We start from the raw sequence: 19477 nt of genomic DNA, 5'->3' as shown, positions 1-19477 counted from the left end.
GATTTCATCCAGAACCTAAGAGTATTTCCTTTCATTCGGGCGAAAAATTCATATATGGCTTGCAGGCAAAAAGGAAACATAAAATATCCCCTAAAAAATGTTGTTCAGTATTCGGAGGGGGTGGGGAGCTTAGGAAAACAAAAAATAAGGAAAGTGTTGTGTTACTTTAAAGCCAATTCCCTTGATGCTATTGGACCATTTGTTGAACACATCTTTAAGGTTATAAAATTTCATAGATCATTGGCATGCATACCCATATGTACTCACACCTCTCTCTCTCTCTCTCCACACACACAAGTAGTTGCAACAAATAGTAAAACAATACTCATTTAAAGCAGAGAGCAAGTGTTGTCTGTTGTGCAACTACACACACACACACACGCAAATAAAACTTAGAATGCATTTGCTTTTATATGAATTGAATTTCACCAGGAATATTGTAGCCGTTTAAATGCAATCACAAGGAATTGTTTTACTGGCAATTTAAATACACAACGTATTGGGGTATTACTTTCATCCTGGAAAATTTTTATGGCGCATGGAGAACCACCCCCCCCCCCCCCCCCTTTTCTTAACATCAATAAAAACATGCATTTCCTATCAACACGCTAATAACTTCTCTGCTCTCATTTTTTTGTGTTTTCTCTTTTATGATGTCCATTTTCTTTGACTCCCCTTTCTTTCAATTATGTACTTAACGTAAATGCCATAAACGAGTAGTAGGCAATAAACCATCATCCGCTTACCGTTTTTATTTACATTTTCTGCATTAAGACAGGGTCATTATAATCCTCATAATACGGTTATGGCCATCAACTGAGCACTAGTATTACAAAAAAAAAAAAAACTTGGTGATATCCTTTAGAAAGTCTACACCCTACCCTGCTAGTGTGATATGGGAAACATATTTTCGAAAGTTACTCCAGATCGTCAAAAAAAAAAAAGATGATAATAATAAAATATATTTCCGGAAAACAAGTTGATGATCCTTTGAAAAAATATTTGTCTAGAGCCTGCGCCTCAATTAAATTTTTTAGAAAAATCCTAGTTTTTTTTACCCTCCTCCATAGTATGGAGGGTATATTAAGTTTGTCATTCCGTTTGTAACACCTCGAAATATACATTTTGGACCCCATAAAGTATATATATTCTTGATCAGCATAACATTCTATGTCGATTTATCAACGTCCGTCCTTCTGTTCGTCTGTGGAAATCACTCTAGCTTCCGAACGAAATGAAGTAGGTTGATAAAATTTTACTCAAATGTGTATTATGTCTGCAGGACTTTTGGTATTGAAAATGGGCCATGTAGGTTCACGTCTTCGTATAGCCCCCATATAACGGTACCTACCGATATTCGGCATTTTGATGAATTTAGCGACATTATTCGCCGGAATTATTTCAAATTTGGTATTTGAAGTTCGTAATAGATACTACAGCATAAAACAGAAAATAGGCCGTGTAGGTAAACGTCTTCGTATAGCCCCCATATAACGGTATCCACCGATATTCGGTATTTTGATGATTTTAGCGACATTATTTACCGGAACTATTTCAAATTTGGTTTTTGAAGTTCGTAATAGGTACTACAGCCTATGACAGAAAATTGTCTGTGCAGGTTCACGTCTTCGTAGAGCCCCCGTATAAAGGTACCTAACGATAATCGATATTTTTATGATTTTTGCAACAATATGCACCGGAATTGTATCAAATTTCGCATTTGAAGTTTGTAATGGACACTACAGCTTACGACAGAAAATTGTCTGTGCAGGTCCACGTCTTTGTATAGCCCCCATATAACGGTACCTCCCGATATTCGGTATTTTAATGATTTTAGGGACAATTTTCACCAGAATTGTTTCAAATTTCGCATTTGAAATTCATAATAGATACTACAGCCTATGACAGAACATCATATGGACAGGTTCCTTTATAACCCCCATGGTACCTCCCTATATTCGATATTTTGATGATTTTAGGTACAATATAAACAGATTATTTTTTCAAGTTTCGCATTTGAATATTGTAATAGCTTGTGACAGAAGTTGCCTATGCAGGTCCAAGTAGTCATATGGACCCTAATATACGGCTACATTCGGTATTTTTAAGATTTTAAAACAATTTTTAACGGATTATATTTTTAACGGATTTAAAAAATTGTTAAATTTTTTTACCAAATGGTGGAGGGTATTCAAAGTTCGGCCCAGCCGAACAAACAGCTTTTTTACTTGTTAAGTTTATTGAATGAAAGCAAAAGATGTCGGAAATAGCGTCAAATTTAGGAATAAGTTAAGATTTGTCGGAATTGGTCACTTTTGGCACGAGTTATAGCCTTCAAACGGCCAATGGAACCGTCAAACGCTGCTCGAAAGTTGCTCTGCGGTATTTTAGCCCATTTCCGGCGAAGCGCTTGCTTGAGGTGATCGACACTTTGGTATATTTTAGTGCCAACCTTGCTTTCCAAAATACTCCAGACACAATAGTCCAACGGATTGGTATCCGGAGATTTTGGTTGCCATTGTGCGCTGGAAATGAAGCGACGAACCTCATTTTGTAAACATTCTTGGGTGGCGCGTGCTGAGTTCTGTTGAAATGTCCACGCCCTGCGGCCAAAATGTTTGCGTGCCCAAGGCTTTAATACACCCTCCAGAATATTTTTGCTATAATATTCGGCATTTATTCTGATGCCACGGTCGATTAATACGAGCGGAGAGCGACCATCGGCTGTAATGGCGGCCCACGCCATCACCATGGCCGGCGCTTGAGTTCTGGTGGCCAACCCATTGTGCACATTTTCAGCTGACCTCTTGTTTTCTTATCGGAGGAAACCAAATTCGGCAGTTCACTACTTTCGGCCAAGCGAAGCAACGCTCTAGCTCTTTTGGGTCTATTTTCTTTCTGTTGCGGAGCAAGTTCTTGAACTTCTTGGGTTTAACCCGAGCTCATTTTTATACCCTCCACCATGGGTAGGAGGGTATATTAACTTTGTCATTCCGTCTGTAACACCTCTAAATATTCGTCGTAGACCCCATAGAGTACATATATTCATAATCAGCATAAAATTCTAAGACTATTTAGCGATGTCTGTCTGTCCGTCTGTCTGTCCGTCTGTCTGTCTGTCCGTCTGTCTGTTGAAATCACGATAGAGCCCACATTATTTGACGTAGACCTTTGAAATTTGGCACAAGAGTGTGTATTGTCCCTAGGATGGTTGGTATTGAAAATGAGATATATCGGTCCACGTTCTGGTGTAGTCCCCATATAACGGTACCTCCCGATATTCGGTATTTTGATGATTTATGCCACATTTTTTCACGGATTTATCTGAAAATTGGTATTTGTAGGTCATGACGGGTCCCTGAGAGTGTGGCAAAACATTGCATGTATAGGTCCACGTTTTGGTATAGCCCCCATATAACGGTACCTACCGATATTCGGTATTTTGATGATTTATGCCACATTTTTTCACGGATTTGTCTGAAGATTGGTATTTGTAGGTCACAACGGGTCCCTGAGCGTGTGGCAAAACATTGCATGTATAGGTCCACGTTCTGGTATAGTCCCCATATAACGGTACCTCCCGATATTCGGTATTTTGATGATTTATGCCACATTTTTTCACTGATTTGTGTAAAAGTTGGTATTTGTGGGTCATAATAGGTCCTAGTTCGTGTGGCGAAACATTGTAATTATAGGTGCACGTGTTGGTGTAGCCCCTATATAACGGTACCTCCCGATATTCGGCATTTTAATGTTTTTTGCCACATTTCTTCTAATGTTCTTTTACCCTAGGGTGGAGGGTATTAAAAGTTTGGCCCGGCCGAACTTAATGTTTTTTTACTTGTTTAATATATTGAGATATGTTCAGCTCACGCGCCATTTTTCTTCACCTTTCGAACCATTTCTGCTGATGTTGCTGTTTTCTTCCGTCCATTTTTCTTAACGTCGGGCTACGCTACAATTATCACGTGATCGGTAACGAGCGATGGTACGAGGCACAAAAGATTTATTCACATTTAAGTGGTGGAGTGCTCTAACGATAGCCACTTGTGGTTTTCCAGCCAAATATAAAGAAATCACACTATCACGCCTCGATTGCATCACGAATAGCTTTTTTTCTGGAAAATTTTCACCAAAGTGCTCTTGTACGCCTGTAAACAATATAATGAGCTGTCACTGGAATAATTTTAATGACTGCCTGACGAATGGCTTAGAAATAACAGCAGTCTGGTGTTGGTTGTAGTTTTTTCATCTCACCCTGTATTTGAAGCAATTGATTATAGATCCTTGATTATAGCTTTGTTTGTCTGAGAAAAATATTTCTTAAAAATCTATTATTCACACCGCAGGTCCACTGTTGGTGATCTGCTTAGCCTTGAAGTAATATTTCTTAAAAAATACTCGATTAATATGATAGTCCTCAAAAAATTCACGATTTGGGGATGTCATGTCTTTGAAATATATTTTTTTTCTATAATCAAAGATCCTTATATCCTTATTTTTTAAAAAAAATAAAAATATTCACAATTACATCTCGGTTGGGGTCTTTTTTCCAGTAGAATACAATGCCATTTAATTTATTTATTTATTTATTTATTTTTTTTTTTTTAATAAAATTTCAATATCATATCTCTATTCTTCCTCAAAATATTCGCAATCATACCTCTGTGACCTTGAAAAAAATAATTGATTAGGAAAAATCTTGTCTCTAATTTTTTTTTAATTCCCATTTATATCTTTACCTATACCTTGAAGATATTTTTTATAAAAAGTAATTGCAAGTGAAAAAATAATCTCCCCAAATCATGATTTTTTGTTTGGAAAAAATCTTGTTTCTAAAATTTCTTCTGAAAAAAATTCTCAATTATTTCCTTGCGAGTCCGTGGAAAATATTCGTTAACAAATCCAGTAATTAAAATTCTCAAAACTACTAAGTTTGGATGTTTGTCTATTTATTTAAAAATCAATATAAAAACTAATTTGAAATGATTGAAAAAAAAATCAGTAAAACGAAAGAAATGTTTGAATCAAACGATTAATGGAAACATGCAGGTTGCATGCAGGCCAAATGCTATAATTATTCTCATGATTTCAATTTGAGGCCCTCTAGCCGACCACTCTTAGAGTTCATACAAAACTTACTCCCTCTCTCTCTCACTACCTTGTGCCTCCTCACTGTCTCTCCCCATATTCTGTTTACTGTTGATGGTTCTATTAATATCCGCGCAATATAGCTAACCCAGTTTGTTGTTATTTGTTTGTTGTTCTTGTTGTTGCTGTTTGTTTCTTTAAAAACATGCCACGTATAAAATCCTTGCTTTTCATCACATTAACACTAAGCTCTGCTGTATGGGAGAAGACCAAGAAGACGACGAGAAGAAGCAGCAGCAGCAGATGCCATCTTGTTTGCTCCCAGTTACCAGAGAGTGCGGCAGCTTTGGCCACTATGAACGAGCCTTGTCGGGTTTGTTTTTAATTTTGAAAAATAAACCGAGTAAATACCCAAAGTGCCATCACGAAAAGCTCTTTTTATCCCTTTGCGTTTTTACTGGCAATGTTGTTGTTGTTGTTGTTGCGCTTGCCGTGCTGCTACTTTATTTTCCTTAATAAGCTCAGAGCAACAACGATGACGACAGAAAAAAAATGTCTAATAAAATTTGGTGTTGCAGTATTTTTATGTAAAGTAAAAGGTAAGTAAAAAGGGGGAAAATGAGAGATTCGTTGTTCTGACCACAGGATTTAGCTTGGGTTTCAATATTCTATAGCTGGTAATACTTTCCACACAGTAGCCAACACCAAGGGAGGTCTATGCTCAGGCAATGGTAGCCAAGGCTATGTGACTGTCATCGTGGCAAGTTAAAAGTACTAGTCCATGGCTCATTTTATTATCCCAACACCCTTCACATTCAATTTTATAAACACAAAGCCCATTAAAACATTACCATTACCCGGGCCATACTTAGTGAAGACTTCGTGTACGGCATACCCCTGGCCGAGCCAGCAAACTACAAACAAAGTACGGGTCCAAAGAGAGGAAAAATGGGGGGAGAGCAAGTGGATATGAATGAATAAACAAAATACGATTTTACAAGCTTAGCGAAAGGGGGGGGGGGGGGGGGGGGGTAGGGAGAAGGCTTAAGAGAGATATCCATCCACCTCATGGTGTAATAAAAATACAAAGAGCAAGCCCTCAAAGCAAAAAAAAAAAAACAGACATAAAGCAAGGATCTACAAAAGCAGCAAAAAGGGGTAATCAAAGGTCATATAATACAGGCGAACAGGAAGCAAGCAGCGCACCTTTTTAGTTGGGCGAATCGACAATGAATTGTATCGTACCCCCAGCTCAGCCATCATAATATCAAATTTAATTATCTAATATTTATTCGCCTCGACTTTGCCCGTTTTCAAGTGGGTGCTTATGTCCTTCTGCATTGGCCAATTGACTGAAAAGTGATTTACGTTGATTACTAGGGCTTCAGATTTTAAGTGCTTTACATACAAAGGTCCCTCCCTCCCTCCCTCCCTCCCCCACTTCTCACTCATTCACTTGATTATTATCCACTTACTTTCATTTTCAATGGAATTAACAACATTGTTGTTGCTGCTGCAGTTGTTGCGAACAATTCCCTTTGATTGACCCCTTTTTTTCATTTGAACCCGGACTTTTGTCCTTTTGTTAGTCTAAGGCGCATTAATTAAAAACTTTGAAGTAAACAATTAACAAAAAAAGGCTCTTTTCAATTTGCGATTAATTCAAATGCAGGTATTAAAACATTATTGAACTTTGGCAATCAAGCTATCAGACAGAGGCGAGCCAAATTTGTTTGGCTTCCATAATTCAAAGGCTGTAAGTGGCTAAAGAAAATTTATTTAGAACTTTTTAAGGGCTCTTGAAGTGGACTTGAGAATTTGTTGCTAATTGTAAGGGGTGTTGTAAATAAATGAAACAAGTTTTCGAGAAGCGTTTATTTAATTATTAGATAAATATTTTGATAGCTTTCAAGAGAGTATGAAGGGTATATTAAGTTGGTTATTCCTTGAAATATAAATTTTAGACCCCGCAAAGCATAAATATTCTTGGTCAGCATAAAATTCTATGTCGCCTTAGCTATGTTCGCCTGCCTATCTATGGAAATCTCTCTAGCTTCCAAACGAAATGAAGACGGATGATAAAATTTTATTCAGATGTGTCTTTGGTCTGCAGAACTTTTGGTATTGAAAATGGGCTATATAGGTTCACATTTAGGTATAGCCCCCATATAACGGTACATACGTAAAGGGTGAGATAAAAAACTGCAACAAAGTCAAAGGCAATTATATTTAAATTTAATTGAATAACAGCAAAAAATGCCGGAAATAGCATTAAATTTTGAATAAGTTTCGTCTTGTTCGAATTATGGCCTTCAAACGGCCAATGAAACCAATAAAGTTTTGGTATTGAAAATGTGCTATATATAAGTCACGTTTTCGCATAGCCCTCATGAATGTTGGTGGCACTGACACTAGCTTCCATGATTTAGCCGCCAGCTCAATTCCTTCCCAAAGTCCGCGGAAGCCAGGTAATGTTGTGATGAGGGTGTTTTTATATTCCTCCTCGTCACAGCAAACGACATTCACTCTTACATAAAGGCACTGCTAAACTGCACCCATCTAGGATCCCCCTGTCTGACATTAGCTTCCGTGATTCAGCCGCCAGCTCAATTCCTTCCCAATGACCGCGGAAGCCAAGTACTGTGGTGATGAGGAAGTTTTTAGATTCCTCTTCTTCACAGCAAACGACCTACACTCCTATATAAAGGGTGGCACTGCAGCCCTCTAGGATCCCCCTGTTCAAGAAAAATGACCTGGTTTGCTTTTTTAATTTTTTGACCTATCCAGCCCTAAGGTCTGTAGAGGCTTTAAGAGCGAAGAAAGTGAAAGCGATCTTTTCGAACTATTTTAGAACACATTTCCAAAGCCACTTCCATATCTCAATCCAAGAGACCACAATATTGAATTTCGGGATTTCACCTCTTTCCTTTCACCCAATACCCAATTTCGTCCCACTTAGTACTTTTCGCATGATGATGGGACACATTTCCAATGGAACCCCCATATCTTAACCACAGACACCAACAATGACATCTATGTGAAATTTGACGATACGACCATACTTTCTAACAAGACACTTTGCTATGCGACCATAAATTTTAAGAAGACACCATACTTTGCGATACGAGACACTTTGCAACGACCATACATTCCAAAAAGACACTTTGCGATACGACCATACATTTTTTGCGATATGACCATGTTTTCTAAAAAGACACTTTGTGATACGACCATACATATTAAGAAGACACTTTGCGATACGACCATACTTCTTAACAAGACACTTTGCAATACGAACATAATTTTTAACAAGACACTTTTGCGATACGACCATACTTTCTTACAAGACACTTTGCGATACGACCATACTTTTTAACAAGACACTTTGTGATACAACCATAATTTCTAACAAGACACTTTGCAACGACCATATATTCCAAAAAGACACTTTGCGAAACGACCATACTTCTTAACAAGGCACTTTGCGATACGACCATACTTCTTAATAAGGCACTTTGCGAAACGACCATACTTCTTAATAAGGCACTTTGCGCTACGACCATACTTTCTAACAAGACACTTTGCGATACGACCATACTTTCTAACAAGACACTTTGCGAAACGACCATACTTCTTAATAAGGCCTTTTGCGATAACCAGACACTTTGCGATACGACCATACCCTTTCAGAAGACACTTTGCGATACGACCATACTTCTTAACAAGACACTTTTCAATACGACCATAATTTTTAACAAGACTCTTTTGCGATACGACCTTACATTCTAACAAGACACTTTGCGATGCCACTGGAATTGTTTCAAATTTGGTATTTGAAGTTCGTAATGGATACTACAGCCTAAGGCAGAAAATTGTCGGAACAGGTCCACGTCTTCGTATAGCCTCCATATAATTGTAACTTCCAATATTCGGTATTTTGATGACTTTAGCAACATTATTCACCGGAATTGTTTCAAATTTGGTATTTGAAGTTCGAAATGGATACTACAGCCTCTGACAGAAAATTGTCTATGAAGGTCCACGTCTTCGTATAGCCTCCATATAACGGTACCTCCCAATATTCGATATTTTGATGATTTTAGATACAATACCCACCGAAATTGTTTAAAATGTCATATTTGAAGTTCGTAATGGATGCTACAGCCTATGACAGAAAATTGTCTATGCTGGTCCAGGTCCTCGTATAGCCCCCATGTAACGGTACCTCCCGATATTCGTTATTTTCATGATTTTAGCGTCATTATTTACCGGGATTGTTTCAAATTTGGTATTTGAAGTTCGAAATAGATACCACACCCTAAGACAGAAAATTGTCTGTGCACGTCCACGTCTTCGTATAGCCCCAATATAACGGTAACTCCCTATATTCGGTATTTTGATGATTTTAGTGACATTATTCACCGGAATTGTTTCAAATTACGTATTTAGAGTTCTTAAGGGGAACTAAAGTCTGTGACAGAAAATTGTCTATGCAGGTCTAGGTCTTCGTAAAGGCCCCATTTATCAGTACCTCCCTATATTCGGTAAATTGTTTGAGATGTCATATTTAAAGTTCGTTATGCTACAGCCTATGACAGAAAACTGTCTGTGCAGGTCCATGTCTTCGTATAGCCCCCATATAGCGGTATCTCCGTACATACGAAATTTTGATGATTTTAGCTGCATTATTAACCCTTTATTTCAAATTTCAAATTTGAATATGGTAATGGCTTATGACAAACAATGCCTATGTAGGTCCACGTCGTATAGACCCCACTATAACGGCTATATTCGGTATTTTTAAAATTTTAATAGAATTTTTTAAGGATTTTATATTTTGAAAATTTTCAAATTCCTTCCAACTGGTGGATGATATTCAAAGTTCGGCCAGGCTGAACTTACTGCTTTTTAACTTGTTTTTTTTTTTTTTTTTTTTTTTTTTTTGCGGCAGTTCTACTAATTACGCATAGTGATGTAAAAAGTACCATATAGCCGTCCCGCCTGACTTTTGACATTTTCTTACTGATTTTTCATCCATCCATCCCGAAATTCCGAATTTTTAATGTAAAATTTTCTTGAATCGTGTATTTGAACAATTTTTAAATATAAAGTGATCTCCCCTGACATACTACCACATCCCTCCTAAATGCCAATTTGTTGCCAATAATAAAACTGCTCATTATTATATATTTTTTTTCTTTTTTTTGCTAATTTGTTCCTTATTTACCCGAAAACTTTGCTTATCAGCTTGTGTGTCTGAAATCTGCTCAAAACATTCAGCTGAAACAATATTCGTGTGGAAAACAAATTAAGAAGTGGCCACAAAATGTTATTACTGTCAATCGTTCAATTTTCCTCATACGTCTTTCGCTTTTTTTGTGATAATATAATTATTTGTTTGTTTTATTTTGTTCTGTTTCGTTCCTATGTCATTAGTCATTTTAACGAGGCAATGAAGGCAAAATAACAATATTTACAAAAATTCCTGACAAGTTCTGAGGAAAAAAGGAAAATGAAAAGTAAAGGAAATCAGCTTAGGGTATTGCAAATATTGTTGCGAAAAAGAAAACAAAAACCAAATGAGTTCTGTTTTCTTTTTTCGTCTTCCAGTAAATCCTGCAAATCCTTTTTAAATGAGAAGAAGAAACAAAAAAAAAAAAAGAATACAGAAATTCCACTAAGTAAGGAAAACATGTTACAAATAATTAAAATACCCTTAAAATAAAGAAACAAGTAAAAAAAGCTGTAAGTTCGGCCGGGCCGAACTTTGAATACCCTCCACCATTTGGAAAGAATTTGACAATTCTCAAAAACAATAAAATCCATTTACATCTCTGTTAAAATCTTAAAAATACCGAATATAGCCGTTATATTAGGGTCTATACCAGGACGTGGACCTGCGTAGGTAACATTTGCAATAAGCCATTACAATATTTAAATGGGAAACTTAAAAAAAATCGGTTATAATGTCGATAAAATAAAAAAAAAAAAATACCGAATATCGGAAGGTACCGTTATATGGGGGCTATACGAAGACGTGGACCTGCACAGACAATTTTCTGTCTTAGGCTGTAGTATCCATTACGAACTTTAAATACTAAATTTGAAACAATTCTGTTGAAAACTGTCCGTAGAATCATTAAAATACCGAATATCGGGAGGTATCGTTATATGGGGGCCTTACGAAGAGGTGGACTTGCACAGACAAATTTCTGCCTCAGGCTGTAGCTTCCATTACGAACTTCAAATACGACATCTCAAACAATTTCGCTGAATATTGTACCTAAAATCGTCAAAATACCGAATATAAGGAGGTACCGTTATATGGGGTCTATACGAAGACGTGGACCAGCACAGACAATTTTCTGTCGTAGGCTGTAGTAGCCATTACAAACCTTAAATATTAAATTTGAAACAGTTCTGGTAAAAAATGTCCCTTAAAACATTAAAATACCGAATATCGGTGGTATCGTTATATGGAGGCCTTATGAAGAGGTGGACCTGCACAGTCAAATTTCTGTCTTAGGCTGTAGTATCCATAACGAACTTTAAATACCAAATTTGAAACAAGTCCGGTGAAAAATGTCCCTTAAATCATTAAAATACCGAATATCGGCAGGTACCGTTATATGGGGGCTATACGAAGACGTGGACCTGCACAGACAATTTTCTGTCATAGGCTATAGTATTCATTACGATCTTCAAATATCAAATTTGAAACAATTCTGAATAATAATGTCGCTAAAATCATCAAAATACCGAATATCGGGGGGTACTGTTATATGGGGTCTATACGAAGACGTGGACCTGCACAGACAATTTTCTGTCTCAGGCTGTAGTATCCATTTCGAACTTTAAATACCAAATTTGAAACTATTCCGGTGAAAAATGTCGCTGAAATAATAAAAATACCGAATATCGGGAGGTACAGTTATATGGAGGCTCTACGAAGACGTTGACCTGCACAGACAGTTTCCTGTCTTAGACTGTAGTATCCGTTATGAACTTCAAATACCAAATTTAAAACAATTCCGTTGAAAAATGTCGCTAAAATCATCAAAATACCGAATATCGGGAGGTACAGTTATATGGGGGCTATACGAAGACGTGGACCTGCATAGACAATTTTCTGTCATGGGCTGTAGTATCCATTATCAACTTCAAATACCAAACTATTTCGGTGAAAAATTTCGCTAAAATCATTAAAATATCGAATATCGGGAGGTACACTTATATGGGGGCCAAAACGTGGACCTACTTGGCCCATTTTCTATACCAAAAGTCCTGCAGACATAGCATACATTTGTGTAAAATTTTGTCAATCTACTTTCGGAAATTTTGTCAATCTTCGTTCGGAAGCTAGAGTGATTTCCACAGACGGACGAGCATTGCTATATCGACATAGAATTTTATGCTGGTCAAGTATATATAGGTATATACTTTGTGGGGTCTAAAATGTGTATTTCGAGGTGTTGCAAACGGAATGACAAACTTAATATACCCTCCATACTATGGTGGAGGGTATAAAAAGAAACGAAAGACAACACTGAGATACATACCAAGTCTTGGGTCCCCCTTGGCTGTCGTTGTGTCTGTCTGTCTGTCTGCCTGTTGGCCATCAGCAAACATTCACCAAGATTGAGCTGGAAAGTAAGTGACACTAATACCCGATAATCACAGATTAACCCTTTGTTGTTGAGCTGCTGTGAAGAGCTCGTCGGAAACCGTAATGATACTATTTTGGTGTTATTTTACTTGGATGCCCCTCTCCCCGGCTTTCCTTACATAACCATGCATATCTTGTCTTTTAAGGAAAAAAATCTCTCTTTTATAAAAGGGGAGAGAGAGAGAGAGAGTAAGAGAAAACCAAACACATAGACAAAAGAAAACAAAAATCCATGCTTACCCAAAAAAAAAAAGACAAGAAAGTAGAAAATCTTTTTTTCCGATAAGAAAATAAGAATATTTTCTTGTTCAAAGCCAAGTAATAAGATCTGGGAGCTAAACAAACTTTTATCGATAATAAACACACACACACACTCACACACGTGCATACATGTGTTTGTGTGTGTGTGCTTCTGTTTCTCGGCAATAATAACACAAAGCATACAGTTTATTTTTCATTTATATTTTCTTTTAATTAAATTTTTCCATAAATCAAAATTGCATTTTGCTTGAAATTCAATTTTTCCCCATTTTCTTGTTTTCGTTTCAGTTGTGCCAACATTGCAATTAGATTTGGGCTCAAATCTTAATCCCGAAGACATCGAAGAAGGTGATGATGTCTACTTTGAGTGCAAAGTCCATGCAAATCCGGCAGCTTATAAAGTTGTGTGGAAACATAATGTAAGTGTATATTCGAATATTTTCAAGGAAAACAATGGAAAAATTTCGAAAATTTAATAAGAAATGTTTATGAAAAATAGAAAAATACCAAAATTTTATTGGAATTTTTGGAAATCAATGCAAGACTGATTAGAGGAAAAATTTAAGGAATTATTTGAAATTTTCAATTAAAATTAAATTTTTATGCATCAATTTCGTATTGTATTGCTGTAAAAATTTGCATCCAAATGTTAAAGTTCAATTGCAAACATCCATGAACTGCAAATGAATATTACTTTAGTTTCCAGTTTTCAGTTTTGTATTTTTTTTTTTTGGCAAGTAACCACACACACACACACACCATCTCACATGTACACACATTGCTAGCAAATTGAATTTTTAATTTACATATGAATGCCAGAAAGAGTCTTCTTCATTGATTTGCATCGATATATCTCCTTTTCTGAATTAAATTAATTACCATACAGTGGGACAAAAAATATTTTTTTTGGAAATAAAAAAAATGAATAAAAAATATTAATTTTTTTGTGGAAATGAAAGAAAAACTAAAAAAATATATACACGATAATAACACTATGCCACAAAAATCAGCAGATTATGAAAGTAGACCTAAAAATACAAGACATGTGTATCGGCGTTTTGAAAGTTTACATCGCAATGTAAGTTTACATAGCAAGTTCCCCCTCTTCCATATTTTCTGAAATAGGCAGAATCCTAGTCTTTGGGTACCAAGCCACGAGAATTATTTTGCTCCAACATTTTAACCCTCAAGTGGGTCGACAAAGGGGTCTTTTTGACCTTTGACTTCTTTTTGGGAGAAAATTCTCCCACCTTAACATTTTTTGAAGTTTTTTGTTTAAGATTCCTTGGAATCCATTGATCCATAAAGAGTCTCCGACAATACTGTAGAACATTTTAACTCTCAAATGAGTCAAAACAGGGGGTATTTTTGGTATTTTTTTTAAATATGGGGGCAATTCCCACTGTTCTATTTTTTTTTTACATTTTCGGATTAACATTCCTTGGAATCCGCTGCTTTTATGTATATAGTGTCTTCGGCAATATTGCAGCCATCAATACGAGTAATATTTCGGTCGAAAAACGTAACACTCAGGTGAGGGATATTTGTGGACTTTATATATATATAGGTCGATTTTCTACTCTTCCATATTTTTTTAAATTATTGGATTAGAACTCCTTGAAATCCGTGGATTTAAGGTATATTCGACAATAGTGCAGACAATTATTTTGATAGAAAATGTTAACCCAATTTTTTGTCATAAAATTTTGCTGTAGGTTTCACAAGACTTCAAAGGCCTAAATCTTGGCTAAACAAAGTAACCTAAATATAGGGAGCAAGCTCCCCCCTTTGCCCTATTTTCTGAAATATTTGAATTAACGAAACAAGAGCTTGAGGACCTCAAGATCGAACAACACTTGTTTCATTAAAATATAAAAAGGTCGGAAAAAAAAAAACCTTAATTATTTGAATTAACATTACGTCTTCGATTAAAAAAACGAGGATATTTTTGATTTTAACCCAAAATGAGTGGTCAAAAGAGTCTTTTTGGTATTTTTGGAAAAAATGGGAAAAATTCTTCCCCTCATAAAATATTTACTGTAGGTCTTAGAAGACGCCTAATTGTGTCCAAACAAAGTAACCTAAACATAGGGGGACAAGCTCCCCTCTCTCCCAAGTTCGCACTTTTCTAAATTTTTTGAAAATTTCGGATCAAGATTCTTTGGAATCCTTTGATTTTGTGTATTTTCAGGGTGAGATAAAAAACCAACTGCAACAAAGTCAAACGACATAATTTTTACATTTTTTTTATTAAATTTTATTGAATGAAAGCAAAAAATGTCGGAAATATTATTAAATTTTAGGATAAGTATAGATTTGTTGGAATTGGTCACATTTGGCACCAAATATGGCCATCAAACGGCTAAAGAAACGGGCACACGCTGCCCGAATATTGCTCTATGGTATTTCGGCTCATTCCCGGCGAAGCGCTTGCCTGAGGTGATCGACCATGTGGTATTTTTTAGTGACAACTTTGCTTTCGAAAATACTCCAGACACAATAGTCCAAAGGATTGGTATCCGGAAATTTTGGTGGCCATTGTGCGCTGGAAATGAAGGGAGGAACGTCATTTTGTAACCACTTTTGGGTGGCGCATGCTGAGGGCGATGGTGCTGAGTTCTGTTGGAATGTTCAAAGTCTGCGGCCAAAATTTTTGCGTGTCCAAGGCTTTAACACAACCTCCAGAGTATTTTCACGATAATATTCGGCATTTATTCTGGTGCCACGATCAATTAAGAGGAGCGGAGAGCGACCATCGGCCGTTATGGCGGCAAACACCATCACCATGGCCGACACTCGAGTTCTGTTGGCCAACTGAAGCTGCACATTTTCAGCTGACCTCTTTGGAAAGTAATAACGATCATTCTGTTTGCTTACAAACTGCTGGACAACGAATGTTTTCTCATCGGAGAAAACCAAATTTGGCAGTTCACAACTTTTGGCCAAGCGAAGCAACTCTTCATCTCTTTTGAGTCTATTTTCTTTTTGGAATTTCAATGGCTTTACCCCGAGCCGACCTGTGGTCTCTGTCATGAATGGCAGGAGTTTACCGTTGAGGAGGATATGTAGAAGACACACAAATACTCCCAAATGTCCACGTATGTAATCTAATATTCAACAGCTGTCGAACGAGTGGCTTAGAAATAACAGCAGTCTGAAGTTGTTGGAAGTTTTTTTCATCTCACCCTGTACTCGTACCTAGGCACAATAGTTTTAAAGGAAATTGTCAGTCTGGTTTGTGGAAAATTTAAATTGGACATGATATTATTCATCCATAGATCAAAACTTCAAAGAGGTGTCCTGTTCTTAGGTCATACACTGCATAGCCCTTTATAGAGTTCTGGTCATATACAAAGTGACCCTTGTAGTATGAGATATATTTCGCAGAAAACTTTGAAATTCGATAGGGATCTTTGAATTACATTCAGAATCATTGGTGCAAAAAGTGAGTGATATTGGTCCAGTTTTTGGAACAGCCCTCCTGAAGTGATAACACCGATTTCAAGCACTTTTTATACCCTACACCACATAGTGGTAAGGGTATTATGTCTTTGTGTATTTGTTTGTAACATGGAGAAGGAAGCGAGAAAGACCCATAGTTACTTTTGAGGATCTCCATAAAATCACTTTCTGACATGCATAGTCAGTCCGTCCGTCCGTCTGTCCATGTATTCTTGTGAACAAAATGCAGGCCGCATTTATTATCCGATTGAGATGAAATTTTCCAAACAACATTTGTTTGGCCCAAGGACGAACCCTATTGAAATTGGAGATAATCGGTAAAAATTTAGATATAGCTCCCATATATATCTTCGTCCGATTTGCCTTTTATTGTGCACTAAACGTCTAATATCAGTCCGAATAGTATGAAATTTTGCACATTCTACCTAATTAGGCCTGAAAATAAGTATGCCAAATTTGATCGAAATCGGTGCAGATATAGCTATAGCTCCCATATATATATTGTTCATCCGATTTGTTATTTTTATCCTCCACAGCCGTAATATGTACTCCTCTGACAACAATATTTGGGGAAATATATCAATTGCAGCTCAGAAATACCTCTGCTAAATTTTATCGAGATCGGTTCAGATTTGGATATAGCTCCCATATATATAACTTCGTTCGATTAACCTTTTATTGTACACCAAACGTTTAATATTTGCCCAAATGGGATGGCATTTTGCACTTACGACCGAGTTAAGTCTAGAAGCTGGTATGCCAAATTTGGTGAAAATCGGTTCAGATATAGCTATAGCTCCCATATATATTGTTCATCCGACTGGTTATTTTTGTCCTCCACAGCCGTAATATGCACTCCGCAACAACGATATTCAGGGAAATATATCAAATACAGCTCAGAAATATCTTTGCCAAATTTCATCGAGATCGGTTCCGGTTTGGATATAGCTCCCATATATATATTTATCCGATTTTAAATTTATTGTGCACCAAATGGGCAATAAAAATCCGAATTTAAAAGATAAAAATGCTTCGTCATATTTAGTCCTTTGAACTTTAAATTATGAGTATAATCATTCTACCATAAAAACTTTTAATTGTTATGTAGAGCTCTACTAGATTAGCAAAGTGGTGTAGGGTATCATAAAGTCAGCCCCGCCCGACTTTAGGACTTTCTTTACTGGTTTAAGTTTTGGTTATGTTATTCATTTAATTTCGCCAAATTTCGCCATTTTTGAGTTCTTTTTATGTGGAAAGGCTGTTTTATTTCCAATTGACTTTCGAAGGACTTTAAGAAGTAGGTGTACTTTCTAGGCTTCCATAGCTATAGAAAACATTTCTAAGTTCTTCTTACTATGGAAGAGCTTTCCATCGTCTTCTATTCAATTTAGAGTCTATTTATAGAAGAGCGCTGGAAAGTCATTTATCTATAGATACGGAAGCCGTATTAGTTACACTAATTATATCTCAAGAACTGCTTCGCCGATATGGCTTAAAATTAATGAGGGTGTTGCTCGGAGGCAGGAGACGGACAAGGTATGATATTAATTCCATAAGTGTACTAAAAGTATTAAAAAGTACTAAAAATTGAATTCATGGCATTAGTCAAACGAATAGAAAATTCTGAAATTTAGACTGAAGATCGCTGGTGGGCTTTAATCTTGGAAAATTTTCCTTTTTAAGGTTTCACTACCATAAAACTAGTCCTTATAAAACCCCAAGCAAAAACCTTATCCTTAACCCACTGTGCCCATTTGAGATGCCTAACAAGGCTATAACTCTGTGAACAAATTGAAAATTCCATTTAAAAATAAAACTACATAGACATTGATTGGCTTATGGGTTGCAATCTATGCATAAGCACACACACATACACACACACACTTGATCACACATATATGTGTCCATGATAAATATACTCAATAACAATAATAACAAAAAAAATGTAAAATGACTATGCATTTTAAAACTGACAATGAGATATCATTGAAACTACTTTTTGGGCAATGCGGTTCAACAAAGACATAGACAAATATTCGAAAAAAAAAAAAACACACACACAAACAACAACTCACATCGATACTCTAGTTAGCAAATAATAGCCAGAAATACACATAACGACTCTTCTGCAGGCAGATGCATGTCTTTGGACGACAAGTCAGGGCAGCAGAGAACAATAAAAATATAGAGTAAAACTTTATTATAACATCTGGGCAAAAGAAAATGAACTCTCCCAAAGAACATGCAGAAGAAAAAGAAGAAGCAGTTCAGTTCAGGATAATAATGATGATGTTGAAGAAGAAGAAGAAGAAGAAAAAAATGAAACATTATTAAAACAACTGCATCAGGAAAAACAAATCGACAAAATATATTTACAGATTTGCTTTACAAGCATAACTTAAGTCTTTATTTGATTGTGTGCATTTCACACACTCACTCATTCACATATGTACACATATGTATGCCAACATGTACGTGAGTGTGTGTGTGTGTTCTTCTTTTTATTCTAATTCTGTATTCAATTAATTTGTAGCAATTAAGTACTGTTTTCAATTTGCTTGATTGCACTTTGCATAATGCCTTCTTTTCTTTGGAAATTTTATAGACTTTTTTTTGTTTTGCAAAAATTGATAGCTTTAGAGGATTTTGCAAAAAACATATTTACTTTTATGTGTTTCTGTTAAAGTTAGTTTTTTTTTCTCCTAAAAAAATTATAGTATCTGGAAAATAACTAATATTGCATTTATTTTTGTTTAAATTCAATTTAAAGATATTGTAATTACTCTTTGAAAGGCAGTTCGATTGTTGTTGGCAAAACAATAAAAAATTAAAGTATTGCTTGTGACGCAGAAGGTGTGGCGTATACGTGTCGACAGAAAGTATACGACACAATTGACATTTGAATTGAATACGTTTACTACAAAAAGTAATTGCTATTTAAAGATAAATATTTAGAATATAATCAAAATATTTAAAGAAAATAATAATAATAATAAT

General features: G+C 36.0%; 1 protein-coding gene across 1 annotated transcript in view; it reads left to right on the top strand.

The window, feature by feature from the left end:
- The first annotated feature begins 7480 nt into the window (after positions 1–7480).
- The window catches only part of LOC101894825 (uncharacterized), a 151174-nt gene continuing 139177 nt past the window's right edge, over positions 7481–19477 (top strand). The window contains exons 1-2 of the mRNA XM_059132307.1: positions 7481–7559; positions 13307–13437. Of these exons, the coding sequence (XP_058988290.1) occupies positions 7481–7559; positions 13307–13437 (210 nt within the window). The remainder of the gene's footprint in view (positions 7560–13306; positions 13438–19477) is intronic.

This window comes from Musca domestica, unplaced genomic scaffold (assembly GCF_030504385.1).
Source record: "Musca domestica strain aabys unplaced genomic scaffold, Musca_domestica.polishedcontigs.V.1.1 12, whole genome shotgun sequence".
Lineage (NCBI taxonomy): Eukaryota > Metazoa > Arthropoda > Insecta > Diptera > Muscidae > Musca > Musca domestica.
Note: the sequence above shows the minus strand (reverse complement) of the source record. Positions and strands in the feature narration are given on the sequence as shown.